Source organism: Ictalurus punctatus, chromosome 26 (genome assembly GCF_001660625.3).
Source record: "Ictalurus punctatus breed USDA103 chromosome 26, Coco_2.0, whole genome shotgun sequence".
Classification (NCBI taxonomy): domain Eukaryota; kingdom Metazoa; phylum Chordata; class Actinopteri; order Siluriformes; family Ictaluridae; genus Ictalurus; species Ictalurus punctatus.
In genome coordinates this window covers 4,916,155-4,937,976 of record NC_030441.2, presented here as the reverse complement: position 1 = coordinate 4,937,976, position 21,822 = coordinate 4,916,155, and the positions used below count along the sequence as shown (strand labels likewise).

Genomic DNA, 21,822 nt, shown 5'->3' with positions numbered 1-21,822 from the left:
AAAACCTCCTCCGATTTACATCCATGTGCCGGTGCATCATATTACTTATTCATGTCTACAAAAAAAAAAGAAATGGAGATGAGCAGGTTAGGTATGCAAAACTGCTAAATGCTACTCTCTTTTTTTCACCAAGCATTAGTTTGTGTGTAGAAATTTAGTTTTTCTAACAAAAGAATCTCAGTTCTAACTAAACAGTATAAATACAGGATATACTATCTACCTCAACTTTAAGGTAAAAACAATAAAAACGATTTGTGAAAATAGTGTAAATTTGGATGCTTAAGCCTCTTAAAATTTTTTTTATAAAAAAGGCAGGTAGTTGCCGTATGGCAACAATGTTCATTGGTTGTATCATATAGTCAAAATTAACAAAAATACCATGTGACTGCAGAAAAGGAAGTGCAAACAGCATATCCTGGTCATGTGACATGGCTGTTATGTCAAAGTTTAATTGCCTATAAAAAAAAAAAAAAAAACTGGAGATAAATTAATTGTTGCCATATGGCAACACATGCAGTAAAGGGTTACCATTAAAAGTTAACTCGAAAAGCGAGAGAAGATTTCTGGATTATTTAGGATAAATTATGTACAGCATGTCACTGGCACACTTGCAGATCTTGAAACGTAAGGTGCTGAAGTTGCCAGGAAAATAAAAATTATATACATTTTTTTCATATAACCTGCTTTATTGAATTTGCATCAAAAAATCTTATAGTTAAGCTGGTGAAATCTTTTTAAAATATTATTCTATATTTCAATACAGCAACGTATCTCCTTTAAATGCATATCTAAAGAATAGCAATTGAAGATATAGAAAAGAAAACCCAGTTCTAGCATTATGTCAATGCAAATTTTTACTGTACACTATACTGTTACCTTTATTTACATCCATCATTGCAACATCAAAAGGCACACATACATAGAAAACTTCTGTTATGTACAAATATATACAGAATAAATAAACTCTGATCTACATCAGTACAAAATAAAGCTATGGTGCTCTTACATACAGCGAATCCTTTCAAACCAACCTGCATAATTATTTATCATGCTGATACAAAAGAGTTCGCTATACTATGTAGAGTAATGAAAATCAAAAGGAAAAAAAATCTGTATACATCAAGCTCGTACACACCAGTAGCTACACTTGATTGTCAAGTGCCATCTCTTAAATGGCATTTTGAGTAGTGCAATTCTTTTTTTTTTTTTTTTTTTGTCTGTAAAATTATGACCTGCAGTAAATGCTGGGACTATGATTGTGATGAGATGCAACAGATAAAAATGTTATGGATAGAAACTTTTTTTGTTGCCCCAAAAAATGTCAGAAATAAATAAATACAACTTTATGGAAAATGCACAGAAGACATATTAAAAAAAGACACAAAGCTGAAAATGTATCATGTGCACCGTCTGCATAGGTCACCTGTTCCTCTGCACAAAGTATTGGCACCACTCTAGCCAAGAAAATAACCAACATAGGAACATGCTGATGGTATGAGGAGGTACCATACAGCAGTGTATAATAAGAAACAGTCCACCAACCAAAAGCCCTCCAACGGCCAATTAGAAACTAACTTGAGGACCATTAACACCCACTGCATGGAAGACAAAGTTATTTAGATTTTAAGTGCACTTTTCCACCAAAAAGGACAGCACGGCTTGGTAACAAAGTGCATATATGTATCCTGATGTTCCCCATTACAAAGATTTTTGACCCACCAATGGGTTGCACTAGTTTTAGCTCCACCCACATGTCCTGACTTGGCTCACATGGTAACAGGGCAAGCAAAAGAAAATTTTGCACAGGCGTGGCTGGTACATCCTGTGTAAACGCACCACAACTGAACAGCCTTAAGACATGTTTGGCTCCATACAATAGATCCCTCTTAGGAGGCTGACAACCCTTAATTATCAAATGATCCTATACAGAACCTATACAGAAGGTCTGAAAAACCTTGTTTTAAGAGTATACCAGGTACCAAAATAGCTAAAGCTGTATGTTAAGCACCAAGTAGGTTCAAGGTATTAAGAAAAAAATAATGGACAATAATTTGTAGTGTGTACCCTACATTAAAATGTACATGATTGATGATTTATTAAGCAATTATGGGTTTTAACTTCCATAAAGTGGAATCCTTGGAATCCTTTCTGCTTTGTTGTAGGGTTCTAGATGGAACCATTAATGGTTCCCCAGGAAGGACAACCAAAGAACCTTTAAGAGTACGGTGGGTACAGCCAATGGTAAACTTGTTCAGTTATAGTGCTTTGCCATTGGCTGTACATGCTGTACCCATGCAAAATTTTGTTATCTCTCTTGCTTGCCCAGATAGCATGTGAGTCAGGTTGGGACATGGGGCAAAGCTAGAAGCAGTTACGAATACTGATTGGTCCAATCAGAACCACATTCGTCCTGGTTAACGTCTCCATGTAGTGTAATGCCTCGACTCTGTCTCTGGAGTAAGGTATGATTTTACATAGAATCTTTAAGGGTTCCCCCCAAAGGAAGAACTGAAAACCTGACTGAAAGTGGCTGCATTTGACAAATGGCACATGATATTTATGGCAAATTGTCAAGACTCAACAGAATAGCCAATGTCCTCATTTGACATTAAATTATGAAATGTAGGTCAAGGTTCCTGTTCAGTAATGCACACTCCACTGCATTCCCCTAAATGACCACATTCACAAAGATCAGCAGCTGCACTTCATGTCTGCTTAAAACTCATCAAGGCACTTTGGGTATTATCTCTCAAAGCAGGTCTGATATTAAAGTGTTACAGTGTGCTGCATCTCAGTTAAAAGTTGTCTGATGTTCAAGTACCTCCAAGTAATCCGGTTCGGCGTGTAGATTAGCTTTCAGTTCAAAATACTCGTTTTTAGTCTGCTCCACCATAACCTTCCTTGGCCTGGTGTACACAAGGGTCTCCATCAGTTTGAGCTCCTGATGTTGCCTGGGGACTTGCACGTCCTGTAGCTGCGAGATGTTTTTCCTGAGATATTCTGTGATGCTAAGTTGTTGGAGTTCACGTTCCCGCTCCAGGATGTTTTTGTACAAAGATCCCTTGTCACCCAAAGAAACAAAATCAGAAGGATACTCATGGGACACCGTCTTGTACTTCATTGACCCTGTAAGGGGGGAGCCGTTCTCCTTATCCATGATGCTGTGGTGAAGCCGATTTGGTTTCTCTGTGTCGTAATCCTCTGGGTCATATTCTTTGTGCTGTGAACAATAGCTGGGGTTCCTGCAAACCTGAATGATGGGACTTCGGGAAGGTTCATCGTACATGTTTGTGTCATGCCTCTCAGCCAAGTGATGAGTTGTTTTCTGTCCATACATGCTGTAATGCAGGTGGATTGGGCTGTTTTCACGAGGCTGTTCCTCAGCTTGCTTTTTCTTTGAATGCCTGCGCCGGCGGTGCAAGACGAAGACGATGATCCCAGCAGAGCAGAAGATTATGGTAAGGAAGAGAATAAGAAGGCAGAGGATGAGGACAGAAAGAGGAACTGAATCTGTTAGGGATCGGAAGAAGCTGTTTATGCCTCCTTCTGGTGCTACTGTTGTTACAACCCCCAATTCACTTGAAGGCAGGATGTTATGGGTGACCAAACCAGGGCAAAGAACATCATGCTTAAGGTTCCTGACCTCAGCATTCACCACCTTTTTGGGACTGTGGCACATGATGGAGCCCACCACTGTATTCTTTCTCAGCTTCTCCAACCATTGCTTCATACTGACCAGATCACATGTGCAGTCCCAAGGATTGTCCTCAAGGTAAATCTGTTCCAGGAAATCAAGCTGCTCCAACACATTGCTGACCTGCAGGTGCATGAATAGATTGTTTCGCAAATTCAATTTGGTCAAGGGCACATTTCTAAATATCTGTGCTGGTAGAGCACTGAGCTGGTTGTTGTTTAAGAATAGGAGCTTTAGGTTTGTCAAAGGATTGAATGATCCTGCCTCAACCTCCCTAATTGCATTATATTCCAAGTATAAGTATTCCAGATTGTGGAGGCCCACAAACATAGTTGCAGTAATCTTCTCTATCCTGTTACCATTTAGGTACAGCTTTTTAAGATTGCTCAAACTCAGGAAAGTTTCATTGTCTATATAGTTTATTTGGTTGTTCGCCAGATTCAGCAATTCCAAACTGTCATAGGTGACGAAATCATATTTTAGAAGTCTCTCTATCATGTTTCCAGTTAAAACAAGCTTACTCGGGCTTTGCTGAAAAATTCCAAGATCTGATATCCTCTGGATGCCTCGATCCTCACAGTGGATGAGGAACCCAGCACTGGAATGGTTATGACAAGAACACTGTGATGCACAGGATGTCTTTGGGACATGAGAAGGTGAGGGGATCTTTGCATCATTTCTTGGGTCTGGTATTTGGACCACCTTTGTGGAAGGGGTGACCACCATGTCCAGAGATTTGGATGGCTCCTCAAAGTTTATATCCGCATGGGATGGGCACAATACGTCCCGTTTCACTTTGGCCAGAGGGATACCCTTGAGATGCTGGGGACTACTGCAAACCACTTCCCCAATGGCCGACTGTGCTCGCATGTTCTCGATCCACATCTTCAAAGGAAGGTTCTGGCAGTCACAGACCCAGTCGTTGTCCTCTAGCAGAAGCTCAATTATGCGCCCAACGTGCTCCAGAAAGCCCACGTAAGTGAGAGTCTGCAGATTGTTTCCACGTAGATCCAAATGAGTCAGAGGCACGAATCGGAATATGTTGTTGGGAAGGAACTCAATGGAGTTGTCGTTGAGGATAAGGACTTTGAGACGGACAAGTTTGCTGAAAGCTCCAGGCTCCACAACTCGGATAAAGTTCGTGTCCGCCTGGAGATATTCCAAATTTACCAAGCCATGAAAAGTATCCTCCTTTAACATCACCAGGAAATTACTGTTGATATGCAACTTCTTCAAGGAGCCTAGTGCACCAAAAACTCCAGGCACCAGCTCTTGTATGCTGTTACTACCAAGATGCAATGTGACTGCATTCCTGAAAGCCTCCATGTCCTCTGGGAGCAGCTCCACAATATCGTTTTTGTAAAGATTCAGATGGAAAGGTCTATCTGAAGGTACCTGGACTTCGGAGATCCTGTTTATGTTCCTCTCCTCGCAGTTTATGTGCAATACTCCATCTTTCTCCTCACAGGTGCACAACATTTTACAAGCTCCTCCAAATGATACCTTAGGGCTCTCATCCTCCTGAAAACTAGCACAAGCTAAAAAGGAACAAAGGAACACAATCCTGGCCAGCATTGTCTCTCTTGGGTGTCTGCAAACACAAGGAAAAGGAGAAAATGAGGAATTAGTTACCAGAACATGAGGAAAACTAAAGAAGAAATAACATTTAGGTGAGAAAATATTGCAAAGCATTAATTAGCCCATATTTATTGAAAGCTGTTATATGCATGCTTGTTTTGAAAGTCTGAGGGTATACACACGTGCGCACACACACACATATACACACAACTCCAATTCCAAAAAAGTTGGGATGCTGTGTAAAATGTAAATAAAAACAGAATGCAATTAATTGGAAATCTCATAAACCCATATGTTATTTATATATACAACATAGAACATATATGAAATGTTTAAACTGAGGAAATTTGATGGCCACAACATGTCTCAAAAAAGTTGGGATGGGGCAACAGAAGGCTGGAAAAGTAATTGTTACTAAAAAGAAACAGATGGGAGGTTAATTGGCAACAGGTCAGTAACATGATTGGGTATAAAAGAGTATCTTAAAGAGGCAGAGTCTTTCAGAACTAAAGATGGGCAGAGGTTCAATCTGCGAAAATCTGCATCAACAATTTCTGGAACAATTTCAGAGTAAAGTTCCTCAATGTATAATTTTTAAGACTATGAATATCTCATCATCTCATCATCATGCAGTACATAATATCATCAAAAGATTCAGAGAATCTGGAGAAATCTCTGTGTGTAAGGGACAAGGGTGAAAATAAATATTGCATGCCCGTTATATTCGGGCCCTCAGGCGGCACTGCATTAAAACTAGGCATGATTCTGTAATGGAAATCACTACATGGCCTCACAAACACCTCCAGAACTCATTGTCTGTGAACACAGTTCACTTTGTCATCCACAAATGCTGGTCAAAGCTGTATCATGCAAAGAAGAAGCCATATGTGAACATGATCCAGAAACGCCACTGTCTTCACTGGGCCAAAGCTTATTTAAAATGGACTGAGGCAAAGTGGAAAACTGTTCTGTGGTCAGACGAAGCGAAATTTGAAATTCTTTTTGGAAACCATAGACACCGTGTCCTCTAAACTAAAGAGGACTACAGAGGAGAGGAACCATCTGGCTTTTTATCAGCGCGCAGTTCAAAAGCCTGCATCTCTGATGGTATGGGGGTGCATTAGTGCCTATGGAATGGGCAGCTTGCACATCTGGAAAGGCCATCAATTCTGAAAGGTATATACACACGTTTTAGAGCAACAAATGCTTCCATCCAGATTCCATCCCATCTTTACTTCTGAAAGACTCTGGCTCTCAAAGATACTCTTTTTATACCCAACCATGTTACTGACCTGTAGCCAGTTAACCTAATTAGTTGCAAAATGTTCTTCCAGCTGTTTCTTTTTAGTAACACTTACTTCTACACCTTTTTGTTGTCACAGTCCGAACTTTTTTGGAACGTGTTGTGGCCATCAAATTCAAATTACTTTATTCTTTAATAAGTGTACATTTCCTGTTTAAACATTTGATATGTTTTCAATGTTGTATCATGAATAACAAAAGGGTTTATGAGATTTGCAAATCAATGTATTTTGTTTTTATTTACATTTTACACTGCATCCCAACTTTTTTGGAATTGGGATTGTATTTGAAACATTTAAGTCAAACTCTTGTGCCGTCAGTTGCTCACCTGCTTCTAATCGCACATCTCTGCAACTCACATAATCCCCCTAGCAATATGTAACTTCTAAAAAAATGTTTTTTTTTTAGCTGTCAATGGTTCACAGGTGTTCAGATGTCACAGACTGGAGCTTTGTTAAGCTTTTCAGGATCTCGCTGGAAGCAAATCACTGGATCTTACTGGAATAAACCAAAGCGTCTGAAAATTTAAAGTTACAGCCTTGCCTCTGACTGTTACAAAGTGCTGACAGCCGAGGCTCCTTCCATAAATGTTAAATAAACATCTCCTTACCGAAAACCTCACCATATCAATGATTACACATGTTTTTAATCGATTTAGGTGATGCTTCTGCCATACAGGTCCCTGTGAATGAGCTGTAACTATGGAAACGCTGAAGTGTTAGTACGAGTGCATTAATATAAAAACCTGTGACTTTGTAGCTGCACCAGTTTCAGAGATCCATCCATCTATCTTCTATACCGCTTTATACTTTTCAGGGTTATGGGGAAGCCTGGAGCCTATCCCAGAGAGCATGGGGCACAAGGCGGGGTACACCCTGGACAGGGTGCCAGTCCATCGCAGGGAACAATCACATACACATTCACACACCCATTCATACACTACGGACACTTTGGACATGCCAGTTTCAAAGATGCTGTTATAAAAAATAAAAAAAGGTACAAAAACTAACTCTGCCCCCTAACACAAACCTTAACCTTCGTAGCCCTTAAAAATTTTACAATTAGGCTAAGTTTGAAAAATGTTTAACGTTAATATAATTTACGTAAAACATTTTTCAAACTTGGCCTCAAACTTAGCCTAAACTTAGACAGAGACAAAATTGTCCCGTGTTTTTCGGTTAATTAATTAAAATTTTTGGTATTTTTTGATCATGTTTTTACCATACTGCCCAAAATCAAAGATAATGCTGATGTTTTTACTACCCCTATGCTATCCTCACCCCAACACCCCCTTCCCTCTTTTCCAACGACAAGCCAAACTTTGTTAGCACTGTATAAAGTTTTGTCGATTTTTTTTCAACTGTTAAAGCCATCACTAAGAGAGGGAAAGAAGGAAAAAGAGGGGAACAAAAACAAAGAAAAGCAGAATGAAATCTTAAATAAAAAATACACCAGAAACTGAGAGAAAAAGAAATAAAGGAATATGATGCATATGTGCGTATCTATTTGTTTAAATGACTCCATTTTGTAATGTATCCGGACTGGAATCTGGATAATAATCTTTTTAATTAATTATTCCGTGGCTGGCCGACCTTCAACACTGGTTAAGTATTCACGACGCATGCTTCGATAGCTTGTCCTGCGAGGCTGCTTACAGTGTCCTAGTACTGTTCCTGCAGTGAGACACACATCCACTCATTTTTCATCAGGTGTAATGCAATTTTGAGCTGACGTTACGAGGCAGCGGCGGCACATCTGTTTGACAGCGACGCTGCAGACAATCGATTTCCCTGCTGAAATCAAACAGTGGCAGGAAAAATACCCAGGCCGTGGGCGCTGACGAAACGAAGCGCAAGGAAGATATGAAACGATCAAACAGCGCTCGTTTATTCCCACTCTGGGAAACGGGCACGCACAGGGCGCACAAAATGAAATTAAAACAACACACAAGCGGAAAGGCCTGATGCCCCATTAGGACTTGCTGAAGCTGAGATTTCAGTCGCCCACGCGTGCTAAATAATGAGGCACTGAGAAAAGCAGCCAGTTGTGTTTCTTGTAAATCCTGGCGTCACTCAAGATGGTGCTGGAAAACCCCCCCACGGTGTACTCCAAGCACATGTCATGTTTCTGTAGCACTGATAAATTAGTGTTTAATTCATCCGCAGTTTTGTATGAAATGGCAACGGATCAAGAGGTGTTTAGCACGCAATCATAAATCATACACAGCAGATCATAAGTAAATTTAGCCAAACAAATATCACTCGGGATGGTTCATTGTTTTTTCTTTCCAGTTGTTAATCGTGACTTGTGGAATATTCAGCATTATGCAAATGAGCACACACACAAAAATGACTGTTATTTTTCTTCTCCCTTCTAATCTCAGAGGTTCCAGAGAATTTTTTTTTCCTGTTGCTGTTTCATGACACAGAATACAACAGAATTTGTCGCATTAATACACTCAAGATCTTTAACCTAGTGGCTCTTTAATTATATTGAAACACAGAAGCCATGCCTTCTTATATCATACAGTATGTATAATAAATATGTGAATGAGTCAATGTTTTACATTATTTTTAATAAAAATGGGTATTTATTTTTTTTAAAAATCCACTTAAGTAAAAAAAAAAATAATATATATATATATATATATATATATATATATATATATATATATATATATATATATATATATATATATATATATATATATTAAAAAGGATTAACACAAAATGTAATGAGACAACTTTATACTTTACAACTTCATAAAAGAAAACATCTGGTAAAAAAAAATTAACATATACTGACTGACTGTGTTATTTATCTACGGTATTTGTTTTATTTCTATTCTTTCATTCATTTTTTCTTTTTAGTCCATTTATTGGAGAAACACTTTTTTTTACAATGTTCGAAATTAATTTTAAATACTTAAAAATCCCCCTTAGCTCAAAAATGGTAAAATATATGTACTTTACTACACAAAATAGATAATGCATAATTTACAATAACCATTTGAAAAATACTGGTTTATTTATTTTAAATAATTTTATTTTAAAAAGCAGCGAATTTGGGATGACGAGCACTCAGGGGTATTATGAGAATATTTCTCGCAGTCTCTCTGTGTTTTGTGTGTCATGGCTGAATTTCAGGAGATGGTGTAATGAGCTGTTATTTTTTAAGTGGCTTATTAGCATTTGTCGCAAACCACCGCAACCTGAACACTCAGGGAGAACACAATGCATCCCGTTTAATAATGACAAGGAAAAGCTGTTTATTTTGATTTTAGCATAGGAATCTGTGTAATATTTACACTTTAATTGCAGCTATATGACCCCACCTCGTGATATATTTAAGCTGTTAGCGACTAGTGGCTTTGCAGCACCACAGAAATATATCATTTGCATGCCTACTTGAAATTTGCTAAACTTAAATAATCTGCCTGAGGTGTTGAATATTTGGGATATTTGTACATTATACAGTTTGATCATTACAGTATTTAACCTCATGCTAGGTAGCTTGCTATTGAATTTGGGCACACACACAAAATAAATAGCGAGTGCGTTTTCGAATTTGGCTAGCTACTTAACAGAGAGATAATATTAATTCTAGGTAGGCTAGGTAGTTATTAGTTATATGGGCTAACATTAGCTCAGGCTGTGATTACTAATGCCAAGCAAGGAAGTTTGCAATTGGCTAGTGGGCAGACTGAATGCTAATCCACCTCATATGCTAACAGTTTGGATTTATACGCTAATAACCATCTGGTTTATGATATTAGCCTGTTAAGAAAACATGTCCTGGCTAATTAACTGCACTTACCAACGTTTTTAAATTATTTTTTCCTCTTTAATGCTCTGCGCTGTTCTCGATGTAATTTGACAAAATGATACGTAGCTTGGGTTTAAGAGCATTTCAGTTGCACACTTGGATGCTAATCAGATTAGCTGTAATTATTTCACAGACGTCGGTTATTAGATTAACAGGATAGAATTGAATGTGAAATGAAAAATGAACATCTGGAAGCACCAGCTGCTGCTTTATCTCTAAATAATATGAGAGCAGGCTCTCCACACACATACACACACGCACACACACACACACACAGCATGCAAATGTCCTAGGTGTCTTGGTGATTAAGTTGTACTTAGTATGAATAAAACTGTTAGCAAAGCTATAAGTGATAACTCCGACCCTCCTCCTGGGATAAAATTGTTATTTTTATCTACATTAAGGTGCCAAAAAGCAGTTAATCTAATAGTACGATACGCACTGTTACACTGGTACACTGTTAACTGCCATTTTTAACAACTACTTCTTTGTCTTTACAGTCTTTCTCATGTGCTAAGACACGCTTAATGAAACTGGGATCCTCTTGATCTTCATCATAACCTTCTCAGCACAACAGAAGTCTTCTCTTGCACGTCTTAATAGTTTTTCATTTGTTTCACACATTTTTCACACCCTTTGTCAAAACAGTTACCACAGACCTCATTGAAAGACCCCAAACTCTATTAGATTAACTGTATTGAACAAAAGGAAAAGATTTATTCACAGCTGATAGAAAGTATGTGCTCAAGTAACTCATTTGCACAACTCTTCAATCAGCAATCAGTCCTCATCCTTCTATAAAAGATGCCACCTCTGTGTTGCCATTTGCCAAATCTGTTGGCAGAACAAACTGTGTCTACAGTAATGCAGATGTTTCATCAATCCCATTTATGTGACTGTCATAATGTAAATTTTGACATGCTTTTTGCATTTACTTTATAGAATCCACTCACTGCTGGTAAAGGAAAAATCTTTAGTGTTGAACAGGAGGCTGCCATTGTAGATAAGGTCATGGCAAACAATGCAATCAGACTGTGTGAAATCCAGGCAGCAGTAATTCCAGATCAGGGAGCATTTCGAAATATCAAGAGTGTGTTTGTTATTGTAATGCCTTGCTATACCATACAGTTACATGCAACTGGAATAATTTGCTTTATGAATTAGTGTTTTTTCTTAGAGAAAAATGGAGCTTGAAACTGAAGGGGCACTTCAACTGCTGTAGGAGGAGTCGCGGGAGGAACATCATTGGGCAGAGGGCCACTGTTACAGTGCCAGGTCAGAGGGGTGCCAATATCACCATGTGTACTGCCATCTCCAATGTGTCCAATGGTGTCCTTTGCCACATACTGCACACTATCCGCCCATACAGTACAGAACGCTTTATCACATTTCTTGATGCACCAAATGAAAGACTGGTTCCAAATAAAAGAGAGAGGGCTGTCAAGGCCTGGCATGACTCTGTATGTCATCATTTGGGACAATGTTGCCTTCCACCACTCTCGCCTTGTGAACGAACGGTTTGCAGCACAACCCTGTATGATAACACAATTCCTCCCTGCATACTCTACTTTTCTCAAAACAATTGAATAGTTCTTCTCTGCTTGGAGATGGAAGGTGTTTGATCACCCATCATATGAGCAGATGTCCCTCCTGAAGGCAATGTATGCTGGTTGCCTGGCAATAGGTGCAGAGGACTGCCAGGGATGGATACGCCATTCAAGGAGGCATTTCCCTCAGTGCATTGCAAGGGAAAACATCCAATGCGATGTTGATATGAACCTGTCGCATAATAGTCAGGAACGAACGGAATAAATGTGAAGTTCTGTGTATTTCAAGTTTGGTTTTTAGGTATTTCCAACGATAAGTTTCCTTTGGTTGCTTTTTTTTTTTTTTTTTTTTTTTTTTTTTTTTTACAGTATTCAGCTTTTCCAGCAGGACAACGATCCAAAGCATACAGCAAAAGAAACTCTTAATTGGCTTTAGAGAAGAAAAAAAAACAAGGTGTTAGAATGGGCCAGTCAATCACCTGACTTGAATCCAATTGAACAAGATTTAAAGATAATATGTTTAGAGGAATGGGCCAAAGTCACACCTGGATACTGCGGCCGATTAATTTATTCATACAGGAACCATCTTGAAGCTATCATGACAAACAAAGGCTTCTCCACTAAGTATTAAATAAATTTCAGTTAGCGGGTTCAATACTTTTTTCCTGTGGCATTCCACTTTATTACACACAACTTTATGGACTTTAATGTTGTGACTTCTTTATATTTCCAGATTTCTTGAGTTAATACTGATGTCTGGTGAAAATTTCACGTGAATAGCCTCAATGGAAATATATTTACTGAATATACTTATTTCCCCCACAGTAGTTGTATTTTGTATTTTGTTGTCCATTGTGTAATGATTGATTGAATGAATATGTTAATTTGACCACAAGTTGTGGTGTTTTGCTTTTGTTAGATATTTTTAATGTTTCGTGAGTGTTAGAGCATTTTGCAAACAAAATGATTCATTTTGGCCAGTGAGCTTCAGTTTTAGCCTGTGTTAACTGTTTTGATGTTAGAGTGGACACGTGATGTCAGAGTAGACAAATGTGTTTAAGCAATCATGAAAAACTGTAAATTCTGTGAATAATGTGTCAGTGGTGACAGTCATCGCTTCTTTTAAAAACTCACCGTCGATGAACGAGCTTCTTGTGCGTGGCCAGGAGATGGATAACACAGAACAATGCTTTGGTAGCAGCTTTAGCTCTCTCTGTGGGTTTTGTGAAAAGCGATTGCTGGGCTTTTTAAGAGAATTTTTTTTACATCTCAAATCTTTTTCTTTGGTATTTCACTCTTGGGTAGGAATGAGTCCATGAATTTGGTAAGTGGTGCGAAGCCTGGTGACTTATCAAGCAGACAAACTTTTCTTTCACGACTGTAAAGCAAATTCGTTTTTTGCCCACATTCGGCATGGAAACGATATGTATTAGCCTACTTCTGTTGCTTTGCCATGGTTTCCTGAACCATTGACAGTTCGCTCATTGACAGGACACATATTGATTTAATGTTAGCCAGCTACTTAACATCAGGTTTATGTGGTGCAACCGGAAATCCCGTCCATACAATTGAGTATATTTAACTGCCTAGCCAATCTGTGGATATTTTATCTTTGCATGTTTTTTGTAAAAAAAATATTTTTAAATTATTTGACAATTATATGACAATCAACTGGTAGATTGCGATCAACAGGTTGACAACCACTGCTATAAGGCAAAACTCCACCAAAAGAACATTTTCAGAAACTTTTTTCAAAATCCACAGTTCCAGGAACACTTTTAGTTCAGGTTACAAAGTCAATGCTAATTTGTAGCCCAGGGGCAGAGCTTGCCATACAGAATGTTGCTGACTGGCATTCAATTTTAACATCATGGGGAAATAAATACACACTAACACTTAACACTGAATAGCTACTGCTGGAAAGGCTACGTTAACATTAACTCTGCCCCCACCCTGTCCTTAACTGATCATTCAGTCCGTACAGAAGCTTTCCGTGATTGTTTCGTCTAAAAATGCTTGATTTTGCTGCAGCATTTTTTTTCTCAATTTTTTATTTATTTTTTTTCTGCGGGAAAACTCCTTGCATTAGCAAAATCGCAAAGTAACGGAATTGTTTTGCAGGGTCCTTCACAGTGATGTTTGTTGGTAAATGAGACCTTTTAGCTGTACTCATCAATCGAACAGGGCTTTGACTGAATGCGCATTTTGATGATGCGGTAACACTTTTCTTTGTTTTTCTTTTTTGGTCGGCTTGATCCCAATACACCAACAAACCTCTCAAATTGTGTGAACCAATCAGCAACACTGGCACTCCAGAAATAAAAGAACCAACAAACCACTATGAATAGATGTACAAACATGAGTCGGTTACTTTTGTCCAATTTCAGGCATCCAGTATCATTTAGAAACAAAGCTAAAAATATGTGAAATGGAAAGAGTGCACCTCTTTGTGCTACAGAGACAATTAAGGCTCTTTCACCTTTAACTTGGGTTTTAGCTTTCAGAAATGTGTACTTCTATAGTATGTGCACGTGCTGTTTGTATAGACATTAGGCGTACAATGTGCCTATTATCCAGTTACTCAGTAATTATTACTATTCCACAGTGCTGCTGAATTCTCCATTCTTACTGGTTAGAAGAAGATAATTAATTTCCTATAACAGCAGCTCTGACAGTAGTGCAGCTGCAAATCTCAGGTTTTTATTAATGTGCTGTATTTTATAATTTCTATATTAACAGCTCATTGTGCACTTGTGCAGTAGATGCTCTACGTACACAAAAAGGGTGTAATCATTGATATGCAGAAATTTTCTGTAAGGAGACATTTATTTATAAAATTTATACAGTTTTATTGCTTACACATTCCACATGCTCAGTATTAAATTCTGGGCTGAGAAACAGCAAGAGAGAGAGAGAGAGAGAGAGAGAGAGAGAGAGAGAGAGAGAGAGAGAGAAAAGCATTTGGAGAGTGTGTGTTGCATGTGAGGAATGTGCATTGCATGTGAACAACGTGTGCTGCTTGTAGAGAGTGTGTATTTCATGTAGAGAGTGTACAGATATCTGTACACTGTACAGATAATTGCATGTGAATTGCATGTGTAAAGTTTGTGTGTTGCATGTCAAGTGTTTATTGCATGTGAAGAGTGTGTGTATTCCATGTGAAGAGTGTGTGTTGCTTGTAGGAAGTGTGTATTCCCATGTTACGAGTATGTGAATTCAGTGTGAAGAGTGTGTGTGTTGCATGTAGGAAGTGTGTTTTCCCATTTGAAGAGCATGTGTATTCCACGTGAAGAGTGTGTGTGTTGCATGGTGAGAGTGTATGTGTTGCATGGTGAGAGTATGTGTTTCATGTGGAGAGTGTGTTGCACACACTCTCAACAAATTATATTATATTATATTATATTATATTATATTATATTATATTATATTATATATTATATAGTATCATTTTATAGGCTTAAATTAAATAAAAACCTAAATATGAAAAAAATTAAATGAGGCTTTATTTTAGCAGTTCCGTCAGTGAAACAACTCAATTTGTTGTGTCGTGTTTTTGCAATGAGAAACCGCATGAGAGCACTGTGGGATACACTGGGATACGGTATTGTGATTTTACAGTCGTATGTTTCTCTTATGAATAATTATATATTTTTTTAAATGTAGTATACCACAAGCCTCAAAAACTTTGAAAGAAATACCAGTAGGACGGTAACCTACAGTTGGGGAAATAAGTATTGAATGTGTAAACATTTTTTTCAGTAAATATATTTCCAATGAGGTTATTCATGTGAAATTTTCACCAGACATCAGTATTACGTCAAGAAATCTGGAAATATAAAGAATTCCCAACATTAAAGTCCATAAATAAAGTTGTGTGTAATAAACTGGAATGACACTGGAAAAAAGGAACCAGCTGATATCCTTAAGTAATTATACCCCTTATCTGTGCAAATTAATATCAGCTGGGTTAGTAAATTTAATGGTGTGTAAAAAGGCTTTTTGTTACCAAGGTGTCACACAAGAAACATCTCATGATGGGTAAAAGCAATGAGCTCTCCTAAGACCTTCACAACCTTATTTTTGCAAAACATATTGATGAAATCGGATACAGACGTATTTCAAAACTTCTGAATCTTCCAGAAAACACCACTGGGGTCATTATCCGCAAGTGTATAATGTGCAGGAGCTCCTCGCAAGATTTCTGTCCACAGAGTCAGAAGAATAGTCAGGAGAGTAGCCCAAGAGCCAAGGACCACTCGGAAAGATCTCCAGAAACACTTGGAGGCAGCAGGTGCCATAGTCACAGAGAAAACAATTGGCAATGCACTCCACTACTCATGCTCACCTCACAAGACTACATTACTAAAGAAAAGGCATGTCGAAGCTCGTTTAAAATTTGCTCATTTGGACAAGCCTATGAAATACTGGGACAGTGTAGTCTGGTCAGACGAGAGCAAAATTGAACTATTTGGCTTTCATACTACACCATGTTTGGACCTTCCAGCAGGACAACGATCCAAAGCATACAGCAAGGGAAACTCTCAATTGGTTTCAGAGAAAAAAATCAAGATGTTAGAATGGACTAGTCAATCACCTGACTCGAATTCAATTGAACAAGATTTAAAGACAATATGTTTAGAAGAACGGGCCAAAATCACACCTGAATACTGCAGCCCATTAATTTCTTCATACAGGAAGTGCCTTGAAGCTGTTATTACAAACAAAGGCTTCTACACTAAGTATTAAATACATTTCAGTTAGCATGTTCAATACTTTTTTTCCACTTTATTACACATAACTTTATTTATGGACTTTAATGTTGTGAATTCTTTATATTTCCAGATTTCTTGAGTTAATACTGATGTCTGGTGAAAATTTAATGTGAAAAGCCTAATTGGAAATATATTTACTGAAAAATAACGTTGACACATCCAATACGTATTTCCCCCACTGTAAATAATATGTTAAAATCTAAATATTAAATTAAATTTAACAATGCATATGGATTCATCCAAATGTATTGAATCCAAAATGTTCCCAGATCACCAATGTAACATTAGGTTTCCCATCAAGATCCATCGCAGCAGCAGAACCCAAAGTGAAATAGCAGAATTCACCTGACTGTTTTTTTCTGCGCTCAAACAAACCTGTGCCAAACTAACAGGCAAAACCATATAAGGTTTGATTATGATTACATAATTTGTTTATCAACAAAAAATCTCCGTATATGGTAGGCTATAAATACTAGGGTGTTTCCTCAATGTTCCCTACTTTCTAGTGTAACCTCCTTTCCAGTGTTCCTTGGTATTCAATGTTCCCTACTTTCAAGTGTTCCATATTTTCCAGTGTTCCCTAGTTTCTAGCGTTCCCTTCTTTCCAGTGCTCCTTAGTATTCAGTGTTTGCTATTTTCCAATGTTCCCTACTTTCCAGGTCTTCCAAGTTTCCACTGTTCCCTTGTTTCTAGTGTTCCATAGTTTTCAGTGTTCCCTAATATTTTGTTGTTTCCTAGTATCCAGTGTTCCTTAGTTTTTAATGTTCCCTAATTTCCAGTATTCCCTAGCTTCCTATGTTCTCTTATTTCCACTTTTGCATAGTGTTCCTTAGTTTCCAGTGTTCCCTCCTTCCCACAGTCCCTACATCTTGGTGTCTCCTTGCTTGTTGAGGTCTCCAGTGTTCCCTTACCCAAGGCAGAGTGTATTTATTTTCCCATATCCCCTTGCTCCCTAATTCCCAGTGCCTTTATTCTCCCACATCCCTCTGTGTTCCAATGTTACTTTCTTTTGTCTCATACGTTCTTTGCTTTTTGTTTGTTTGTTTGTTTGTTTGTTTGTTTTTAAATCGAGCCCAGTAGTAGTGTTCCTTCTGTGTCTGATATCGACAAAGCTTTTTCTGTAATATATGCAGCGTGCGCTCCTGAACTGGCACCACAAACACTTTATTGCTTAAATAGCTCGTGCTTAAATGATCGCTACCGCACGCGTTGGTTTTATTACAGAAACTGCCAGCTAATGACACGATAAATGGGGCAAGTCTCGCGAATGTCAGCGCGTGCATGCAAATGTCTTCAGATTTGTATGTTTTTGTATGCAAATGCGTTTTAGATGTTATGGGCTAGACTGAATAGAGAGAGAGAGAGAGAGAGAGAGAGAGAGAGAGAGAGAGAGAGATAGTGTGTGTGTGTGTGTGTGTGTGTGTGTGTGTGTGTGTGTGAGACAGAGAGAGAGAGAGAGAGAGAGAGAGAGAAAAGACGCAGTCTCTGGTTCGTCCTCCAAACTTCACATAGAAGCCGCAGAACCATATAGATATTAATAATATTGAATAACCTAGCACTATCACATACTACAGAGGACATGGCACGCACGCGCTCATATACACTTAGCCGTATAATTAAATACATAAATAAATGAAATAATTATAATGATAATAAATCGCACTCACCGCACTTGTAGGTAAAGCCACCCGTCACTTCATCCGCCTTTTAATCAGATCAGATTAAAAGAAAAAATAAAACCCTCCTAAATTGGTAAAAGAGAAGCACTGAGGACCGGAAACGTCCCATTGAATGGCACGTGCGTTTAAATGAATTCCCAAAATCCCCGGTTTAAACGGAGCTCGCGCTTCGTCAATGGTCTCCTATCTTCTCTGCTGCTGTCGCCTCTCTCTCTCTCTCTCTCTCTCTCTCTCCCCCTGTGTGTGTGTGTGTGTGTGTGTGTGTGTGTGTGTGTGAGAGAGAGAGAGAGAGAGAGAGAGAGAGAGAGAGAGAGAGAGAGAGAGAGAGAGAGAGAGAGAGAGAGAGCGAGCGAGCGAGCGCAGAACTGCACCTGAGCTCCTCCTGCTGTTAGAGCTTAAAAAATAAATACTTAAAAATGTCAAAATATGATACATGGCAAAGAATAAATGTCTTTGGAATGTTTCATATAAAATTGCATGATTTTTATTTATTCCGTATAATAACACATCTAAAAAAAATGTATTTGTGAATTATGTTTTTAAGTAAAAAATAAGTTGACTTATTTGTTTGTTTAATATACAATATACAGCTGTTATACTGTATGACAGTACAGATGTTCAGGTGATAATACAGCACGTTCCAAAAAGTTCCACCTGTTTTGCATTGAGGACAAAAGAGACATCCTGTGGCCAAAAGGGCACAACAGCGCATCATAGGGAAAAAAGCTCAAGCCTGAAGCGAGCTCTTTCTCTGACTGATTTGAATACAACTGTTTTACATAAACATCCATCTGTGTTTCCTTTAGGCAAATCGTCGTCACCTCAGCTGCCCGCTTTAGCACATCTGCTAATCCCGTGTATTCAAATTACCCTTGAAGCCCGAGTATCTTCCAGGATCTGGCTGTATTATTCGTTAATAGGCTATCAGTATGGTACAGTGCATTCTGATTGGCTAAGAGCTAGGATGATAGTAAACAAATCGTTCATTTGTGGTCACTGTAAGTAAAACAAATGAACAAATTTTGGTGCTGCTCTATGATAATGCTTAACGCACTTAACATTTATCACCACGGTAACTTATTATCATGCCCCTAGTGATGATGAATGAAGTTAGAAATTGGTCTCTTTAAGCTTCCCTAGCCATCTCCCATAAAGACGACCTAAAAAACCCTACCTTTTGTTCATTTGTGTCAATTGTCATTCACACACACAATTCCACACAATTAATCAATCAAATCAAATCACATAACATCAAATATAGAACATGACATTTTTTTTTTAGAATCTTCAACTGAAATGCAGTGAATGTTGCCTCAGAGTATCATTCTAGGCTAAAAAAATGATTGAACAATAACATCATGACAGGTTTCACTTCCCCTCCCCTCACTGAAATATACATGTGGCAGGAGGTAACGCATGCTGATTCTCACCTATGTTTGATCACGGTGAGTTTACTTATATTTACTTTGTTTGTCTTTTCAGGAGGAAACTTCTCCACTTAGGCCTTCACTCAGGAACAGTGGAAGAACCAACAGATGTTTCAGAAGCTGCTGCAACAAGCCACGCCTCCAGCTGCAGCGCCTCCAACTCTCAGAGATGTCCTCCACAGATGATCCAGAGGCTTTCATGGAGCTCTTCAAGCATGTGGTAGCTGTATGTGTAGGCCAGCTAGAGTGGGTCCTATGCCTCATCCTTGCTGTAGAGGTATGCCCAGGTTGCAGCACTGTAGTAGCTGCTGCTACATGTACAATTGGAGTACCTGACCGTGAGGAAGGCAGCACAGCAATGAGTCAGATGGATCCCAGAGGAACATCGGCAATGCTTCCGGGTCCTGAAGCTCACAGAGGTTACCCACTTGCTTCATGCAACAGCTAAAGGACTAGGGGTAGATGCTGCCTGAGGAACAAGATGCTGAGGAAATTCTCAATCCGGTGGTGCTCTCAGTAGGAACAGTGGAGTGGGTCCAGTGGCTCCAACCTCTCTCTTTTGCCCCTCAGGTTCTATGGCTCCTATGACTGAGGTGTCAGAACCACAAAACCTCCCCCAAACCTGGTTTCCACCCAATTTTTCCTCCCCTCCCTTTCCTCCTCTCTGACGCCTTCTTGTCTCTCCACACAGGTAGAAGCTTCCATGTCCACCAGGAAAGCCTGGGCAAGTTTGCTAGTGTGCCAGGAATTACCTCATGGAAGCAGGAACAATGATCCAGATCCCTGACACACTGTAGGCTTCCCCCCAATCGAGCAGGAATGTACAGTGTATCAGCGAGTATATAAGGGAGTACACATCAGGCCTTGGTAGACTCGGGTGTAACCAGACCACCATCCATCAAAGCCTGATTTAGTGCAGGGAATTGGGAAATGCATGATTAGGGAAGATGTGTGGCAAAGAGGACTCGGGAGACAGGCATACACTGACGAATCTTCAGGCGCGCTTTACTTTTTCTACTAACTCTTTTCAGTGAGCTTTCAACATTCAGAGGAAAAAAACAGAATAACACACCATTTCAATATTTGGGGCTTTTGCCTCCCTCAAGTTCATCAACACTTTCCAAGCTCCAGTGCATGTGGGTGTGCTTCAGGATGTGGGTGTGCTTGTGTGTTTTGGGTGACCTCTGTCAGCTCTGTCACTCTCTCTCTCTGGTTCACCTTGTTCCCTTTTTTCTCTGAAAGGTCAAACAAAACACATATAAGTAAACTCACCATGGTCACACAGGTGAGAATCATCGCACATTATTTGCCGATTCAACCCGCCTCCTCTCTGTGTGCAGCTGATGCTTGACCTGCCCTCTCTGCCACAACACTGTTATCAATATGAGAATTTTCCCCCCATTTTCACAATCCGTCATGGCATTTATTCATCAGTAAATTTGATGAATAAAAGCAAACTACAGCCAGAAATATGTAGCATTATGAACTGTTATCATTTCAGTTTATAGCGTTGTGAAACATCTAGTCAGTTTCATGCTGATTTAGTCACATGTTCTGCAACTATCATGTTCTCACCACTATGTGCCAGTCAGTATTTGATTGCTAACATTTTGGATAAACCCCTGAGGCCCAGTCCATTAGTAGCTTTATTTACTCTGCCCTTTAGGGATGTTTTCATTTCACGCTTAGTCCAATATTACAGCTTCAATCAAAAATGTTTGACGTTCAACTCATCACAGCCTGCAGCATTCCCTCACTTTACTGTTTATTAGTTTATTTTTACTCTTCTTTTTATTCCCTCTTGGGGGTTTCAGGTGGGTGGGGGAATTGATGGTTTGTTAACTGAGTAATAATGTAGCCAATGAACCTTTTCAATTGCCAGTTGATGCTTTGTCTAGGCACTGAAAAACAATTTTATGGTGGTGACAAAGCCTGGGTGAAATCAAAATTCATGCAACAACAAATCAGATTACAGCAATATGAATGCTAAAATGTTTT

General features: G+C 38.9%; 1 protein-coding gene across 1 annotated transcript; it reads right to left on the bottom strand.

The window, feature by feature from the left end:
* Positions 1-836: 836 nt before the first annotated feature.
* Positions 837-18,650, bottom strand: slitrk6 (SLIT and NTRK-like family, member 6). The gene is made up of 2 exons (XM_017458154.3): positions 18,386-18,650; positions 837-5,285 (listed from the first exon to the last, which is right to left on the bottom strand). The coding sequence occupies exon 2, from the start codon at positions 5,267-5,269 to the stop codon at positions 2,792-2,794; it is 2,478 nt and encodes an 825-aa protein (XP_017313643.1). The 5' UTR covers positions 5,270-5,285; positions 18,386-18,650; the 3' UTR covers positions 837-2,791.
* Positions 18,651-21,822: the final 3,172 nt, after the last annotated feature.